General features: G+C 40.5%; 2 protein-coding genes across 5 annotated transcripts in view; one reads left to right on the top strand and one right to left on the bottom strand.

Moving 5' to 3' along the window:
• The first annotated feature begins 572 nt into the window (after positions 1-572).
• On the top strand, positions 573-10,160 carry dnajc3a (DnaJ (Hsp40) homolog, subfamily C, member 3a). Its single transcript, XM_080038094.1, has 12 exons — positions 573-787; positions 1,355-1,465; positions 1,567-1,691; positions 2,497-2,571; positions 4,015-4,167; positions 4,302-4,483; positions 4,930-5,049; positions 5,371-5,476; positions 5,578-5,698; positions 8,218-8,350; positions 8,709-8,857; positions 9,598-10,160. Exons 1-12 carry the CDS (start codon positions 706-708, stop codon positions 9,750-9,752), a joined length of 1,512 nt encoding a protein of 503 aa, XP_079894220.1. The 5' UTR covers positions 573-705; the 3' UTR covers positions 9,753-10,160.
• Positions 10,161-10,499: 339 nt separating this feature from the next.
• Positions 10,500-17,531, bottom strand: part of uggt2 (UDP-glucose glycoprotein glucosyltransferase 2) — a 35,226-nt gene continuing 28,194 nt past the window's right edge. For all 4 annotated transcript variants that reach the window (XM_080038725.1, XM_080038724.1, XM_080038723.1 and 1 more), the window contains 8 exons: positions 16,635-16,739; positions 16,429-16,513; positions 15,570-15,752; positions 15,188-15,348; positions 13,756-13,870; positions 13,534-13,650; positions 12,753-12,903; positions 10,500-12,262 (listed from right to left, as the gene is read on the bottom strand). In XM_080038725.1, the coding sequence (XP_079894851.1) occupies positions 12,240-12,262; positions 12,753-12,903; positions 13,534-13,650; positions 13,756-13,870; positions 15,188-15,348; positions 15,570-15,752; positions 16,429-16,513; positions 16,635-16,739 (940 nt within the window). In that variant the 3' untranslated portion in view covers positions 10,500-12,239. The remainder of the gene's footprint in view (positions 12,263-12,752; positions 12,904-13,533; positions 13,651-13,755; positions 13,871-15,187; positions 15,349-15,569; positions 15,753-16,428; positions 16,514-16,634; positions 16,740-17,531) is intronic.

Raw genomic sequence — 17,531 nt, 5'->3', positions numbered from 1 at the left:
CAACTGAGGGCAGCCCCATTTCCAATTGTTTTTAGATAAACTCAATACACACTGTGCATGGATGTGAACGTGACATGATCAGATAATTTCGGATTTCCTCCCGGATGAACTGATTACATTTTTAGGCTATTAATTATCTAGACCAAAACATTTTATTCCTTTTTTTGTATGATAACTCACATTTGCACAATATGATGTTAATATCAAACACAAAAACTAAAAAAATAAAAAAAATAAAATAAAATAATTTTTTTTTTTTGGAGGGGGCCCCCCAGGCAGTCGGGGGCCCTAAGCGGCCGCTTAGTTCGCTTATGCCTCGGGCCGGCTCTGCACACATACACACACACACACACACACACACACACACACACACACACACACACACACACACACACACACACACACACACACACACACACACACACACACACAGTGTAAATGCTGCCGTGGCTCCTCTCCGTTGAGCCAACAGTGGTGGGCGGAGTTTTCCAAAGAATCCAGCCAATCACAGTCCCCCACGACCGGCCCGTTGGAGCCTGGTTGGAGCTTGCTGCTTTGCTGTGACAGGGAGAAAGAGGCAATGCATGCTGAGTGACTGAGTAGCGGGTCAACACATGGGAGAGTCGAGAATTAGGTGAAACATTAGTTAATATAACACCGTCAGACGTGTGTGGGAGATAAGACCTGCCTGGTGCAACTTTAACCATGGTTTCCATCGATCATGTAGCTCACAGGATACTGACTTACATCCCATATGTTCTTGTTTTGATTGATATGAGATATGAAGGTAAGAAGCTGACTGTACTTTACAATGCTAGTGAAAGCTGTTAAGCTACAAACTACTTAACTTTACCATTAGCTACAACTTTGACCATGGTTTAGACTGCTTGTTTTAGTCACACACAGTGACGTTACATCGCTAATGTTGGTGATAACTGTTGGCTAACGTCACGCTAACGTTAAGCTAGCTCATCAGTCATATCAGGGCAAAACCTTGTTCAGTTATTATTATGAGTGAAAATAAGCAGTTTGTTTGGGCCTACGGGTGATTTTAAACATACATACAGCTTATTTTGTAAGACTAGGTATTTAATTCAAGCATTTTAAAGTTAACTTACAACACACGTTTGACTGCTAACTTGCTCATTGACTTGCATGTCAAAGTCCTGTCTCTGAATTCACGTCATTGATTTGCTTCCGTCTGTTATTGGTCGTACCTAACGTGAATACATGTCAGAAAAACTAGAGTGTTGTGATGCATAAGGGTGTGTGTGTGTGTGTGTGTGTGTGTGTGTGTGTGTGTGTGTGTGTGTGTGTGTGTGTGTGTGTGTGTGTGTGTGTGTGTGTGTTTCAGGCGTGAAATGTGGCAGGGATGGGAGTGTGGACAGTCATATGGAGATGGGGAAGAAGCTGCTTGCTGCTGGTCAACTAGCCGATGCCCTCTCTCATTTCCATGCTGCCGTAGGTGAGTGAGTGTCAGAAACAAAGTTTAACAAAAAAAAGATTTTTCTATTTGCTCTAGGAAATATGATTCAAGACGTTCACAGTCCCTTGTCATTTTGTCAGATGGAGATCCCAAGAACTACATGGCCTACTACAGGAGAGCCACAGTATTTCTGGCTATGGGGAAGTCCAAATCTGCACTACCAGATTTAAGCCGAGTTATTGAGCTCAAACCGGACTTCACATCTGTGAGTTTTTGTTTTTTTAAACATTTTTGTTCGCACAGCTGGACACAGTGTTTATGTCATTGTGCAGACTCGCACTATAGGTCTGACAGCATTAGCTGAGAAACGATTCGACACCAATGATTTGAAGAAGCTGCTATTTATGTGTTTATAGTGTAAGCTTTACATTTTGTTTAAAGCTCCCATATTATACACTTTTCGGTTCTATTATACACCATATTATATGGTCTTAGTGGTCCCTAATACGTTTTTCTTTAATTGTTTGCTGAAAAAAACTTTCAGATAATTTATTGTACTATGCTGATGTTCAGCTAATCTCACAATGGCCTATTTTTTTAAAAAGAGCTGCAGCTCCCTTCGTAAATATACAATCTTTGAGCTCCCCCCGCCCCCTGTCCGGAAGCGAAGCCAGATACGCTTTGCCCTCTGTCTGTCAGGGCCGTGGACCAATAAGAAATAGGGGTGTGGGCTGCACAGTGGAAGCTTCTGGCTTTCCAGTTTGTGAGGTCAGAAAAGGGGAGAATGCTGACTGGAGTATATTGGGTGGGGGAGGGGTGGTGGTTTCAGAAAGGGGGAGAGTGAGAAAAGGAGAGTGTTATTTTTAAAAATATTTTGGCAGTCTCTAGGCACACCGTGGACCCATGGATATGTTAGAACACATTTAAAAAGTGCATTTAGCATAATATGTGACCTTTAAGATTCAGGCTAGATTCCAGTTGCTGGGAAACTGGCCAGTTGTGTCAGCTGTGTTGATAAGTCCGTGCAAAAAAAAGAGAGAAAAAAAGTCCCCTCTTCTTTTTCTTAACAGGCCCGGCTCCAGAGAGGAAATCTCCTTTTGAAACAGGGGAGACTGGATGAAGCAGAGAGTGACTTCAAAACAGTGGTAAGCACTAAGCACTGTCTTATCCTGTTGTACCTCGTCAGCAGCAACAAAAAGACTGAGAAAAGTCACTATTTAGTTAGAAAAGAAGAGTTCACCAGGAGGTGTCAGTGTTGATCTGTGTAGCCTGGCATTAAAGTGACACCAAACTCTAGCCTGAAAACTAACTACCTTTCAGTTATTTTCAATAGGATTTTAAAAAAATGGCATAGTTAAACTAATATTTTAATTGTGTTGAAGGAAATGCATGTTTTTTTATGCAATGTGCAAACTTGATTTAGTTCCCCATAATGTACAGTTATACACAGAGGTTGACAACATTATATATATTTTTTTTATATATCATAATGTATTGAAGCCAAGTAGTGGGGAAATTAAAAATGGATGCACATGGGTCAAATGAGGCCATGGAGAACAAGGATAGACCACCTTTCAAGATGTATATGATGATTAAATTGGCACTGAACTCTCATTTGGGCCTTCAGGGATCATTTTTAGGTGCTCGTTAAGGATTAAGACAGAAGCTCGCTAATGCATTTCTCCATTAGAATGACCAATTTAACGTTGAGGTTCCACACTTGTCCCAGAAGACATAAATGCCCTTGTTATATCTACTAATCATTCTTAGATCTCATTTACAGCTGAGGCGAGGCAATCACGCATGACAAAATGAAGTTCCTTCCTCTTCTGTATGGGGCTAAGATGTGACCATCATACACATGTCACATTGTGCAAAGGGCATGTGGAGGGCCTTAATCCTCACAGGCCTGTTTTTAGATCAGTAGCCCCCTTCTTAATTACTCCTTTAATTGAATACTAAAGACGATAAACTTTACTATGGTTATGTGGTTAGTCCTATATTCCTGTGATGTATTGCAGTCACTCCCTGGGAGTGCAAGTGTGATGGGCATGGAGCCACGTTCCCGCATCTGGGCTTATGCAGTTTTGAAGTAGACAACACGTTGGCAATGTAATGTCAAGGGATCCCGGCAAGAGGTGCGCGCCGTCCTGCTGCATCAGCAGTCCAAAACGTTGGCCCAGCATAATGCATCACTTTTATGCGTTATACTCTTTCCTAAGCTGAGCTCACGGGAGACACTTAAACGGTAACCCCCAGGTCTATTTGCAAAAGATGTGCCGTTAGCCAAGATTGTGAATACGATGAGCCCTGTGATGAGGATGATTAAAATGTAATGGGTTTAGGCAAAGCACTGCCACTGCTGTGATAGGTAATGCTCTCAAGCGGAAAAGTTGGCACAAGAGAACCCTCTTCAGTAATATGAGAGCTCATATTGGAATGTGTCAGTGAAGTTTCTTAAGAGAACAGAAGATGGTCTGGTCTAGTGTCTACCCCTCATTTTCCATACTTCATACTGGTTTCAATATTGTTTTTGTTTTCTCCCAGTTGTAGTTCTTTGACTATGACTTCCCTTTTACTATTTTCAGCTGAAGTCCAAAACTAGCGACAAAGAGGAGAGTGAAGCCGAGAGTCAGCTGATGAGGTCGGATGAAATTCAGCGACTCGTGGCTCAGGCACGCAACAGCTTCAAAAGCCAGGATTATGTGACAGCCGCTGCCCAGCTTGACACTGTCATTGAGGTCAGACACCTTCCCTAATCAGCATTTCCTAATTTGTGTCCCATGTTATCATCACTGCAGATTGTACAGAGCATTTTCATATTGAATAGCTCTGCAGTTAACACTAAGAGTTTATTGTCCGCCTGTTGTTGCAGACCTGTGTTTGGGACGTGACCTCTCGTGAGATGCGAGCCGAGTGTTTTATCCGAATGGGGGAGATGGGGAGGGCCGTCAGTGACCTTAAAGCTGCCTCCAAGTTGAAGAATGACAATACCCAGGCCTTCTACAAACTCAGCACCATCTACTATAATCTTGGAGACCATGAGATGTCGCTCAAGTAAGACCCACTTGCCGGCCACTTTCTTTGAGGAAGCTCCCATTCCGTAAACTGCAGTAAATGTCTGCAGTGGACTGTGTGCACTAGGGATTCAAACAGTGCCTTGGTTGCCATATTGTATGTCATGTAAGGATTCTCATGCCCTACTACAAAGTCACAGAAAAAATATTATTTTGAAAATTTAATTTCAAATTAATGTTGCAAGCAAAAAAACATCTAGACACATGCTGAAAACCAGCGATATAAATGAGAAGAAGGGGAGGCAATAATCACAGGTAGACTCTCAGCTATGTGAACCACTAACTTAATGTTGTACTGTGTTACTTAAAGGTGGTGTTTTTGTTCAGCCCCTGTAAATTAGAAATATAGCATGAACATCAGCCAACATGGAAAATGAGTCCGTTCTTACCTTCCTCCTCCTCTTCCTTTCCTCGTATGATCCTTAGTGAGGTGCGCGAGTGCCTAAAGCTGGATCCAGATCACAAGCAGTGTTACAGCCATTACAAGCAGGTCAAGAAGCTCAACAAACAGATCCAGTCAGCAGAGGAACTCATCCAAGAGCAGAGGTACGTGTGCTTTGACAGTTGTGTATATCCTCCGTCAATATGAAAACAATATCCCCCTTTGAGGACCAGGGATTGCATCAGCTGAACATTGACTGCCGCTTTGCCCTCAAGCACTCTTACTTCCTTGTCTTCACAAACAGGCATGCTAATCCCATTTTAATGTGTAGAATGGATGTCGCATCATAGTCGACACACATACGATATCATCTTCACAAGACTAAACAGAGCGCATAACAGAGGGGCTTGATGATGTGTGTGGGTGCAATGATACATACTGTATCGACAGTGGCACAGTGTTGAACAAACAAACTGCTCTTTTAGGTACGAAGATGCAGTGAGCAAATATGAGTCTGTGATGAAAACTGAGCCCAACGTGCCCCATTACTCTCTGCTCGCCAAGGAGCGCATCTGCCATGCCCTGGCACAGGTAACATCCCTATCTCCCCCCTTTAGGACACACCAAGTCACTCTTTGACCTTATTAAACAATAATTCCAAATAATGCGTTTTCTTCATTTCAATGACCCAGGGCCAGCAGGCTAGTAAAGCTATCTCAGTGTGTAACGAAGTCCTCCAGTCGAACCCGGAGAACGTCAACACACTCAAGGACAGAGCAGAGGCCTATATCCAAGATGAACAGTACGAGGAAGGTAAGCCAGACAATTCAGATGTAGCTGTAGTGCGTCGTTAAGATCGTTTTTTTTTTTTCAATACGTTTATTTTGATGCAATGGAGTTAATGGAAAGCCGTTGTCAAATTAAATACTGTTGACTTAACCAATCTTCTCTGAAAATGTATTTATATCAAGTCCATGGCCACTTTCTCTTTTTGTTGAAGATAGACTGAATTATGACAACATACTTTGCTCGTTTTTTTTCTTAAGAAATGTCACCTTTTTTTATTAGCCTTCCCTCATTGATACACATCGGTTGAATCAGCACCTCTTGAAAACAGTTTCAACAACAACTAAATATTTGAAGGCAGGTTTTTTTTAAGACTGCATTAGTTTTAGCTGGGTATATACTAATATACTGGCAACTGTTGTAAATATTACTTGTGAAACTAACTCTAGAAGTACAACTAATTGGTGTCATGGCAGGAGTTGAACACAAGGGGCCCTTGTAGCACTACAAAAAAAATACACATCTTACCATCTGATCATTTAATCCATTTCATTAATGTCCAATGGAATAGTAATGGGACTTTTTAACGTCAATTTCTTTTTAAAGCTGTCAGGTACAAAGAGGGATCTCTGAACCCTAAAGTAGACAAACGTCATCTTACACCGCATAATTAGAATGAGGTTTGGAGGGCAGTGTGTATGAAGGAAAAGCTGCCTTCAATGCTACTTGAAATTGTGCACAATTTCTTGTTAATCAAGCCTAAAGCCATTCTTCTATGGCAGTGCCAAAACACACACGAAGAACTTAGTATTTCTGTAAAGCCTTTTGTTTGCAGAGGGAGGGGGATTAGACTGAAACAACGGTCTCACCTTATCTGCTGTCAAATCGCAGGAAGTCCAGCGATGGCAGACAGTGAAATAACCAGGAATAGTTTGTGTTCCAGACATAATTTTACCTGTCACCTGATGTTCTTCCTCACCGGGCAAAAACAACCAATGAATATTTTTGTCAAAATCTGCACTACTATTGATTTGCACTTTACAAACTAAAAATACTGTAAAAAAAGAACAGTGTGAAACAAGTAGAAATTGTCTGTTTATTTTCCAACGGCCTGAACACAGTTTGTAAACGTGCGTCCAGGCAGGTCATTGACTATGAGGAAAAAAACAAAACTACAATATAAATAAATATGTGTTGGGGCAGTTTTGTCTTATTTAAATGACATAGTTAAGAAATTTGAATATTTGTCTAATAGTTAAACAATGCATACTTAATTTATATAGGCAAGCAAAACATACAGAAAGGAAGTTGGTATTTTGGAAAGGATTATGTGCATATGCCGAAAATAATTAAAGTGACAACATATCCTATTACCATATTGTCAAAAACTAAAATTTTAAATGAATAAAAAATGTATTAAAAAGGTTTGTGTGACCCAATGTTTTATTTGAGTTTTTATCTCGGCTACCAGCATGTAGATGTGTCAACACACACAAGCTATTAAAACAAGAGAAAGCCGATGGATTAAGGCTCCATGGAGGGTTTAATTTAGTTCATGTAATCAGCAAACTGCCTCAACTTTATCTGTAATGTTTCCGTTTATGTTGTAGAACTCAACAATATAGTTTAAACCTTTTCTTTTAGATGAGTGGACAAGACACATTCCTACCATCTTTATGTTTATATTTAAAAAATAAAAAGTAAATCATAGTCAGACGTCTAAATGAATGCACAGTTAACATCACCATCATTGCAGCCGGGTCTGCCTCGGAATAATAACATCCCCAGGCTGAGCTTAGGCTGTTCATGTTGTCACTAACAGGGCATGAACACATCAGCAGGAGGGAAAGCCAGACTTCACGTCGGCTGTTTAAACTGTCAGAGCCCACGGGTGTTTCATTCACCCTGGTACACCTCACAGGGTAAACAAGCTTCAAAGCAGCCACAACAGCCTGCAGCGACTGCAACGTGATCAGCAGGTGATTTAACAGTATTTACACTTCTGCCGATGATCATCACTAACAACAGTCAGAGCCAATATTTGCTCTTTCGATACAATACTTCACTCTTGTTTTGAAATGAAGGCAACAACATCTGAGATAAAAATCTATTTAATTTTTTTGCAATGCTAGGGGGCATCGTCCTGACAATGTCAGCCGACCCAGACATTAATTGTCCCCTCAGGATACACTGTAATCACATTCACTTTGATGATCTTATTGACTTTTTCTTCTAGTGATGCACCAGTCCACTATTTTTCAGTTCCTATCAGATAAAGATATCTGTGTTTTAAGATATCAGCCGATACCGTCCGATATCATATTATTAGTATTTGTGGATCTTTTGTAAGTTCTCTGAACCACACAAACGTGTCTGTTTGTGTGGTTCGTCAACTAACACTAAAGCAGGGTGGATTCTTGCCACAACAGGTCTTGATCCCTATTCTTTTTTTTTAAATAAAGGCATTACAAATACTTCCCTCCCAATAGCTGCTTTAGACAAGCAAGCACTACTAATGCCATCCTTTTTTATTGTTGTTTCTTCAGCTATTAGGGACTATGAGACCGCAGCCAAACACAGTGAGAATGACCGTCAAATAAAAGAAGGCCTGGAGAAAGCCCAGAGACTTCTCAAGCAGTCTAAGAAGAGGGATTACTATAAGATCCTGGGAGTGAAGAGGTGACCACTGATCCCTGGATGGATTTTTTTTTATTATTTCTGCAGGTGTATTCCAATAGATTGTTTGGGACAAATCAAGAAGAATTGTTTTTTGGTTTTCACAAATGGTTTCTTTACACTGCCGATTTGTTTCTGCCTTGACCTGCATTGACCAACCACTGCTCCACAGAAGATCCTTACTGCATTGGAAATCACATAATTTTTGCATTCAAAGCTACTTTGGTTTGTTGAATCAGAGGCAATGTGATAACCCTGACACATGGAACGGTATTACTAGCTCCAGCTTTTGTTGAAAATACTTGACGGCAAGCTGTTTCTATCTGTCCTTAATATGCTGATATATCTCTCCCTGTTACAGAAATGCCCAGAAAAAGGAGATAATCAAAGCCTACAGGAAAATGGCACAACAGTGGCATCCAGACAACTTCCAGGATGCAGAGGAAAAGAAGAAGGCTGAGAAGAAGTTCATAGACATCGCTCAGGCTAAAGAGGTTCTCACTGACCCAGGTTAATAGTGTGTGTGTGTTTGTGGGGGGGGGGGGGGGGGGGGGGGTGATTGTTTTGTCCAAGCAGCTTGAGACCTTCATTATTTCACCAGACATAAATTAATTTTATATAAAACATTTTTATTCCAATACCATCTAACAGATCCATATTGCGATGGTTTTCCCCCACCCAACAGCCCTAACTATGATAGTGTTTCATATAAACAGAAATGCTTGTAGTTTAAGAATCCCCACATTTTCCAGCACAAACTGATCATATTCAGGTAAAATAAACCTTCTGAGACCTCTACAAAAGCTTTTTATAGATACTGTGTGTGTGTGTGTGTGTGTGTGTGTGTGTGTGTGTGTGTGTGTGTGTGTGTGTGTGTGTGTGTGTGTGTGTGTGTGTGTGTGTGTGTGTGTGTGTGTGTGTGTGTGTGTGTGTGTGTGTGTGTGTGTGTGTGTGTGTGTGTGTGTGTGTGTGTGTGTGTGTGTGTGTGTGTGTGTGTGTGTGTGTGTGTGTATACACACACACACACCTTTTACAACTAAACTCTTGATTTCATTTATGGAGTTTATTGGTAATTTATACTTATTAATTGCTTACGTGTGGTTTCTTAAAAAAAAAAAATTCTCCAACCTCATTGAAAAATGTAAACATTTGTCATTTCTTGACGAAAATAACAAAAGCTAAGCTCATTCAAAAGCTACATATATTGTTTTTCTTCACTGACATTTGAGCGGTTTTATCTTTTTTTTCAGAGATGAGAACCAAGTTTGACCATGGAGAAGACCCCATGGATCCGGAGAGCCAGCAGGGTCACCATCATAGTAACTTCAATGGAGGGTTCCACGGCTTCCAGGGTTTCAATCCCTTCGGCTCTGGACCATTCAACTTTAAATACAGCCACAACTGAGGAAGCTCTAATCCATGAGCTCGTCATTTTCCTTTTCAAAAGGGAGATCACCTGCGTAAGGGATGTCGGTGCACGCCGATACGTCTCACAACAAACGTGGAAAAAATCGTGACTCTTAATTCAGTGACCTTAATTAAAGATGCATCTTTGTTGTTGAATAATACAACTTTGAATTCCATTCAGGGAAGGTCTGTTGCTATGCTAACAAATATCTACCATGTGTGAAGCAGCTTTTTATCTGCCAAGTGTAAGTGGTTACTTCTTAAAGACACTTACATGCTTTCCTTGTGTCTGAAGGACCCTCTACAAATCACATCCATTCGTAAGATTTATTTTGTACATAGGTACAGTACTATTTTTTTATGAATGGAGTTTTTCCTGAACTGTAAATAAAGACCTATTTATGTACATGGAAAGAGTGTTGCTGGATGAACAAAGCTGGGGGAGAGTGTGTGATGCAATCATGGACGGAAGCTACAGTTTGAGAAATGGCACTTAGAAATGGTTCTTCCTCATCATTACATCTAACCTTTTCCTAATTGTAACCATCTTAACTGCTTTTGTTCCCCATAAATGCATTTGCACTTGGTGAAATGGTTTAAAGGGAGGACCAAATTACAGTGCAAGAAAATCCCTTCAATGCAGTCCTTTCAGTGCATGAATCTCACACCACACTTGGGGAATACATAATTCACAAACAGCTTTTGTAATGACGGTTTTGTAGCAAAGATTTATTTTTTTCCACCAGACGGTAATATAAACATGTCTATTTGACACATCACAGTGAAAGATGGCTGCCCTGGGAGCAGACTTCCTACACCCCATTTTTATTGAATTTTTAAGACAGAACAAACTTTTGGCTCCAGTTGAGCAGTAACACCAAACTTATTCCTGAGACAAAAACACTGGTCCAATGTACCACTGAAACAAATGCAAGGAGGCTGAATGCACATAAGATGTAAACATGTAATAAGTTAAAATCCTATCTTCAATCCATAAACCATGACCTTTAGTGTGCAAATGAGGATTCTTCTGATCCATAACTTGTGACTAAATAGTATTGCATGGCCTGCTAAGCCAAAGTGACTTTGCAGGGAGAGACATATGTTCATTAGACCCTCACCCAACCCGCCTCTAGATGCCTGTTCAGTGGTGTTGATTTGTTAAAAAATTACAACCCAGTCAAAGGATCTTATACATGCACATTGTGGCTACTACTTACATGATATAATGCTAAGACTGATGCTAAAGCTAACTTCGTATTCCAGGCAAAAGTCAGTATCCCACTCATGATCCATGTTTAAGACTTTAAAAAAAAAACAGCAGTGTTGTTTGTGTTACATTACTGCAGGGTAGAGCTGTTTACCCGTACTTTGTCCACAATTTGTAATAAATTCAGTCCATCTCAGTTTAACCAATCAGGCAACATGGATCGGACGGAGTGGCATTGCGAGAAACATTAAGCCGTTTTGGAGCAGCAGCTGGAGACGTAACTTTTTTCCTGCTGCAAATGACAAAGCGTGGGTTCAGATCAGTGTGTGGACTGAAGAAAACGGATGCAGAACTCATTAGTAATGTTCAAACTGTGAACAGCCACAGTTAAGAAGTTTCAGTTCACTGATCACAATTGGCAGCATGTGATAAAGGCCACGCATCAGATCACATTCTAAATTTATAAGACACTCTGCTTCAGTTAAGCCTTCTGTTATGATGCAGAATAAACAAGCAACCTGTACTGAATAGTGAAAAAATGTGAGACGTTCAATCAGAAATATCTATTAAGAGCTGCCACAAACTGATCAACTACTTGATAAGTGATAAGTGGTAACAAGATTGTATTAAGAATACAATTAAAATAAAAGACCCTCTCTTACTCTTTAAAAAAAAGGAGTCTGGCCACCTTCCCTCCCCCCAATAATAAGCATAGTCCTAATGTAACAACTTTGAAACAATTTATGAAATGTATGAACACGACCAGCTTAGTGTCAGTTTGGTTTGGGCATTTCAAATCAATCGGTAGTTTCAGCCTTCATGTTGTTTACAGCATCAAATCAATAATACCTTAATGTACTAACTTTTTTGAAATAGTTTCACATAGAAAAACATTAAACTTTTCAATTGCATACATCATCAGTGCAATATTTGGCAAATATTATTCTCAAACACCTAATAATGTGCTTTGAGTGACCATACCACTCTTTATCAATCTCTTGTAACCACAAACTATACAAGGCACCCGACTGTAGTTCTGATGGAGCACCACAAGTTCACAGTTGGCAGTTAACACTTACATCACATGCACATTTTCTGAGACGTGTGACTGCAGATATGGCATCTCTGAAAATATCATCATCCTTCTCCTGCTCCGGCTGGGGCTATAACACTCCATGGCTATGTTTAGATGGAATTGTCTGTCTTCAAGCTTCACAGGTGGCCTGCGTGCAAGAGGAGCAGCCTGGTTCCTCTTCAGCACGGTGCTGGCAGACACTAAAGTTCATCGCGCTGTTTGTCTACCAGGCAGACAGTGTGGGGGGGGGGATGTTGGAAAGAAATAATGAAATTTTGCATAGTGGTCAGAGAGCCAGAACTTTTGAAAAAGGTTCGACAAACAACACTAGAACAGATATACATTTTGTGTTTTAAAGGTGGAGTCAGGGATTATGGAGAACACTTGTCAGAATCACTTTGTCAAAATCCATGAATACATTTTCACGATCCGCTACCTGTCTGTATTGTGTCTTCGCTGACAAAAAAAATCCTGTGTTAATAAACAGCCTGAGCTCTATTAACTGGAATGTAGACAAAGGGTATGTAAACAAAGGGGGCCGAATGTAGCTAGCAACATGTCCGTTTACAGAGCCTAGGCTTTGTATGAACACTGGATTTTTTTCAGCGCACACACAGTATGCACAGGTAGCAGATTATGAGAATCACTGACTCCACCTTTAAATAGGAAAACCTTAAAGATGCAGAGAATAAACAGTGGTTTTCTTTGTTAACCTTTTTTATGTTGTGAGGGAGAGGCAGTCGTATCCTCCTGTTCCTGGACTGGTCTCAGTAGCCGTTTTATCTCGTTGTCATATTCAACCCACTCAGGCACGATTCTTGCTGCAGCCGTTAGCTTGGGCTCCTTGGTCTTTGGGTTATTGCACTGCGACAGAAAGGCAGACAAAAGACATTACTCACGCCACCACTGCCGCGGCTTTCTCCCAAGTCATATTGCCATTCCCAGCACCATCTGTGGCAGGCATTTGAACCTAATTTGATTTCCAATTCTGTTAAAAGAACATTAGCTCATGTCTTGTGTGTCGGAATTACCAAGTGGTGTCCTATACCACAGCGAGACAATGCTTCCTATTCCAGTCTACTGGAGCCTGTCCAGTAATCTTCTAAATTAGTTTAGGACTAGGAGACTACAGGATGGATTGCTCCTCAGTTGTCTTAAATGCCAAGTAGGGCTAATAGACGTTAGAGGCTGGGAATGTGCCCCTGCTTTTCAGTGCTGCATCAGCTACAGTTCACTACTACAACCAACAGAGCTGAAATCATGGTGTAAAAATAGTGGTATACAAATACTGTTTCAATTATCAGCATGCTACAGCAAGAAATAGGGACTAAAATAAAGAAGACAGAAAGGGACTTATTGATTTCATTATCTGAATAAAAAGGAACAATTAGAGTTGATGTTTAATTATCTAGCGAATTCCCAGGTATGCCCGACAACATTCCCTACAATACTGCTTAGTATTCCAAAGTCAGGTTGAATTGCTCAGGGACTCACCAGGTCTATAGTCTTAGCTGTCACTTTGGAGGAGTCATCGCACCACGTCTCACACCACAGCCACTCCTGTGGGAGAGACTTGATGGCCACTTGGTGGATCATGTTGTTTGGAAGGTCCTAAAAATGTAAAAAAATAAATAAAAAAAAGTTGAGGTATTACACATATGACACATCGACAAGGAACAAACTCTGTGCTTTAAATAATGCAGTGAGGAGACATACCTGGTCCAGGTTGGACAGACTGTTGGGGTCTTGGCTCAGAGCCTGGTACTGGCCTCGCAATCTGTCCCCGGCCGCAATCTTCCGAAACTTCTTTAAATCTACTACATACAGAGCGCTGGTTGGAATATAGGAAAGAGAGAGAATGAGAAGAAAGAGAAATAGCAGGAGTGAGAAAAACATTGCATGAAAGGGAAAACCCATAGGAATGACTTCATAAAAATTGAAATAATGACTGAATAAAAAAAAGTATACCCAAGGCACATTCTGATAATTCTACCAAACATGGTGAGTTAATAAAGCCAACCATGCAGTCCCTGTACTTTCACTTATCACCTATTAGATCTAAGTCTGCCAGAGGATATTCACAACCTCATGTTCTTCCTGGATCCACTAATGCGTATCATTCTCCCCTCACTGCATTTGTCCTGCCCTGCAGAGCTAAGCAGCCCACTGGCTTCCATTCAAGTGACTGGGGTTCTCTGACTGTTTTTTTTTCTTCTTTTTCCACCCCATCCTCATCAACCTGTTTCAGTTCAGCCACTGGCAGCCACCTGAAACACCATCACCATGGAAACTGGATGAACGCAGTAATGTAGTGTAGTGTGGCCACAATTTTCTATCTTTTCTTTTTTCCTTTAAGAAAATGTCAAAATGATGTTTAATTCAATAAGCCAACATGGCAGTATTCAATATAATTTGATTTCATCTTTCGTGAAAGTATCTGGGGAAAATAACCGTACTTTTCTGACAAATCGAAAAATGTTACAAGGTTTTCTTATAGAACAAACTTCTCATTGCATCATTTCTGAGAACCAGAAAGATAAGAGGGAGAAGAAAAAAATTTAGATAAAAAGCAACTCCATCTTCCATTTCCAAACACAAGAATACAAAAATATCTTTCCTCTTACTCGATTGTCATATTTGGGACTCGCTAAGAACTACAACAATACCAGACTCTGGCATGATAATTAATCATTCCTCTAGATGATTTATTCAAGCATAAATGTACAGAAAAAGAGAAAGATTGATTTGCAAGACTGAGAGATACAATGCATTTTGCAGCATGGTCTCTTTTAGACTTCCATTTCTTCGTAACTCCTTTGATTCCGCTTTGCAAGGAATGGCAGCAAGTTATGAATGTGCCAAACTAAATAAGATGGTGAATGGCCTACAAAATGGCTGTAAAAGTCAGAATACTCATACAAAATGCATTGGTTTATTGAGCCGCAAATTTAGCCAGGTGTGGTTACCTTCATTTTCCCCTAACAATGACAACAGAGTAAAGATCAAAAGAAGTGGGATTAGAAAGTTATTCGATAATGTATATGGTTGACCACCAGGTACAATATCAAAACTCCTTGCAAGTTATTTGTAACATTATTACAATATTATGTTATTTGTTTTGCTTCACAGTTTTTTTAAGGAAGTATACCTGATGTGGTATCTCCTGTGTCCGAGGTGTGATGCCCAATAACCGGTTTTCCAGAAGCGATAGCCATCCATCTCTCTGCGGCTATCACAAAACGGCGTGTAGCCATACGGCGCACCTTCCAGGTTTAAATCCCTCAACTCCTTCAGGTCTGCCCGAACTATCTGTGGGTGAGATGGTGAGTGAGAGTGAGAGTGAGAGAGAAGACATCAGTCAGTATGCAGAGATTTTCTTATACTGTATATAGAGGACCAACAACATTTCGGTGGAATCACATCCAATCTTCACACCAGCGCTGACATAGACGATGCCTCTCGCTTTCAGCCACACACTTACACACCGCTCTCTCCTATAGAGTTTTTTATTTTTTCAATTTGATTCTTACCTGGTCGGCGTCCACGAAGATGATCTTGTCCACAGCCAGAGGGAACAGAACATCCAGGAAGAGGATTTTGTATCCCCAGATAATGCGCTGCTTCTCAGTCTGCTGGTGGAGCCACCGGGGCCACTTGTATTGCACCAACTCGTACTGAAAGCCGTACGCCTCTGCCATGTGAGAGATGGTCTCCTAACCGCACACACAAAAAAAAAAAAAAATGCCAGAGGGTGAAATAAATCAAATCCCAGAGTACACTTTTTTGAGTTAAACTAAACGTTTAAGAAAATGTGCAAAAATCCTGTTAACTGTAAAGTGGAAAGCCTCACATAAATCAATACATAGCTCACGGGCACAACCAAGATTTCATTACAGAGAATTATAATTAGCTGTTGAGCTATAGTATGTTGCAAATGAAATGAGCGAGACGGTTTGTGAATTCCATAAAGTGACTGATAATATACTTAAATTTAGTTTTGTTCTTAAGTTTGGTTGGTTAGCTTCTGTGGCCTAGCTGAGGGCCAGCCATTGATATGCTACAAGCATAAAAAGAAAAATACGGCAGAGCAATTATTATAGAAATGAAATTAAACAACTGAAAATCCATGTTAGTCTAATCATAATGCAAGGCTAAAAGCTAACAGTGATATCATACAGAATCAATTAAAAGTGTCTTGAAAGACATGTGGACATCTTTTATATACTATCTATGGTGGACATGGACATCTGGGCCTCTATAGAAAAACTGATTCAATTCTTGAATTCTTTGTTTAGTATAAATAAATCTCTGGAAAACTAGGATGAAGTTATTGTGAAAGAGCAGGAAAGGCAAAGTTATTTGTACAGAGTCACAAAGTGAGAGAAGTACCTTGAAAGATGGGGAGAGATAATTCTTGAGGAACCAGAACTTGACAGGAGTTTTTGTATGCCGAACGACGGACAGCATCATTATTCTGAAAAGGGACCGAAAGAGTGAAGGATCAGTTGGAAGACCAGGGCCTGAAGGAATGTAACGTGTTGGGCATGAAAGCTAAGCGTGCGTGCGAGTGTGCTTGTGCACTGAAAGTGACCCACCTCAGAAAGCGCTCATACAGATGGCCAGAGGCCACGGAAAATATGTTTAGAACATCCTCTTTCTTCGTCTCGCCGTCATCCTTCTTGGAGCCACCGCCCGTGATGCTGTAAATGAGGCCGTTACACATGAGTCTCTTGTGTGTTGTTGATCGATGCACATTTTTCATATGGTGACCATGAAATCTGAACTAAGCAAAGTACTAGTCACAGTGCTTTCGTAGAGGCAGGGGGTAATAACAGTTAAAATAACCAAGAGAAAACCATTGCAAATACACCATGCAACACTGTGCAGCAAAACAAAGTGCTTAAATGACACAATAATAAAATAAATGACGATGCTCTCTGGAAAGCAATGATTTTGATTTGATTTTAACTGCAGTTCAATACTCCACTTGAGAACATAAATAATAATAATCAAAATGCGAGAACAACTAGAATACCAAAAAAAAATTTAAGTCAAGAAGATACCAACACAGTTGATATACAAATCCAAAAGGACACTGGCTCTCGACACTTATGCATGAACATATCCAAAGCACAATTGAAAAAGCTGTGGCTTACGATGCAAGGCACATTTAGCGGACAAAAAATCAGGACTTGTGCTGGAGGGCACATGTGTCTGCATTCAAACTGTGTGTCCTTGTCTGTGAGAGACTGCTGATGAGGGAAGGAGTGTCTCTCCAACACTCAATCACAACCACAGCATCGGCCCAGAGGCTTTATAAAGACACCAGTGAGTGAGAGGGAGGTGTGAAGGGAGCATACTGTTCCGTCGCCACATGCCCTCTAAAGCCAACGCTGACACACACAAACAGCAGACTGACTGGTAAGCAAGTCACATCACATACTAAATGATGGCCTAAACTCATTTTTTTTACCATCTCGTAACCATTTTTT

Source organism: Ammodytes marinus, assembly GCF_949987685.1.
Source record: "Ammodytes marinus genome assembly, chromosome: 12".
Taxonomy (NCBI): Eukaryota; Metazoa; Chordata; class Actinopteri; order Uranoscopiformes; family Ammodytidae; genus Ammodytes; species Ammodytes marinus.
Note: the sequence above shows the minus strand (reverse complement) of the source record. Positions and strands in the feature narration are given on the sequence as shown.

Coding starts and splice junctions, on each gene's coding strand:
- dnajc3a (XM_080038094.1), top strand. CDS start 706: ATGGTTTCCATCGATCATGTAGCTCACAGGATACTGACTTACATCCCA. Junction 788..1,354: donor GATTGATATGAGATATGAAG/GTAAGAAGCTGA, acceptor TGTGTGTTTCAG/GCGTGAAATGTGGCAGGGAT. Junction 4,484..4,929: donor GACCATGAGATGTCGCTCAA/GTAAGACCCACT, acceptor TATGATCCTTAG/TGAGGTGCGCGAGTGCCTAA.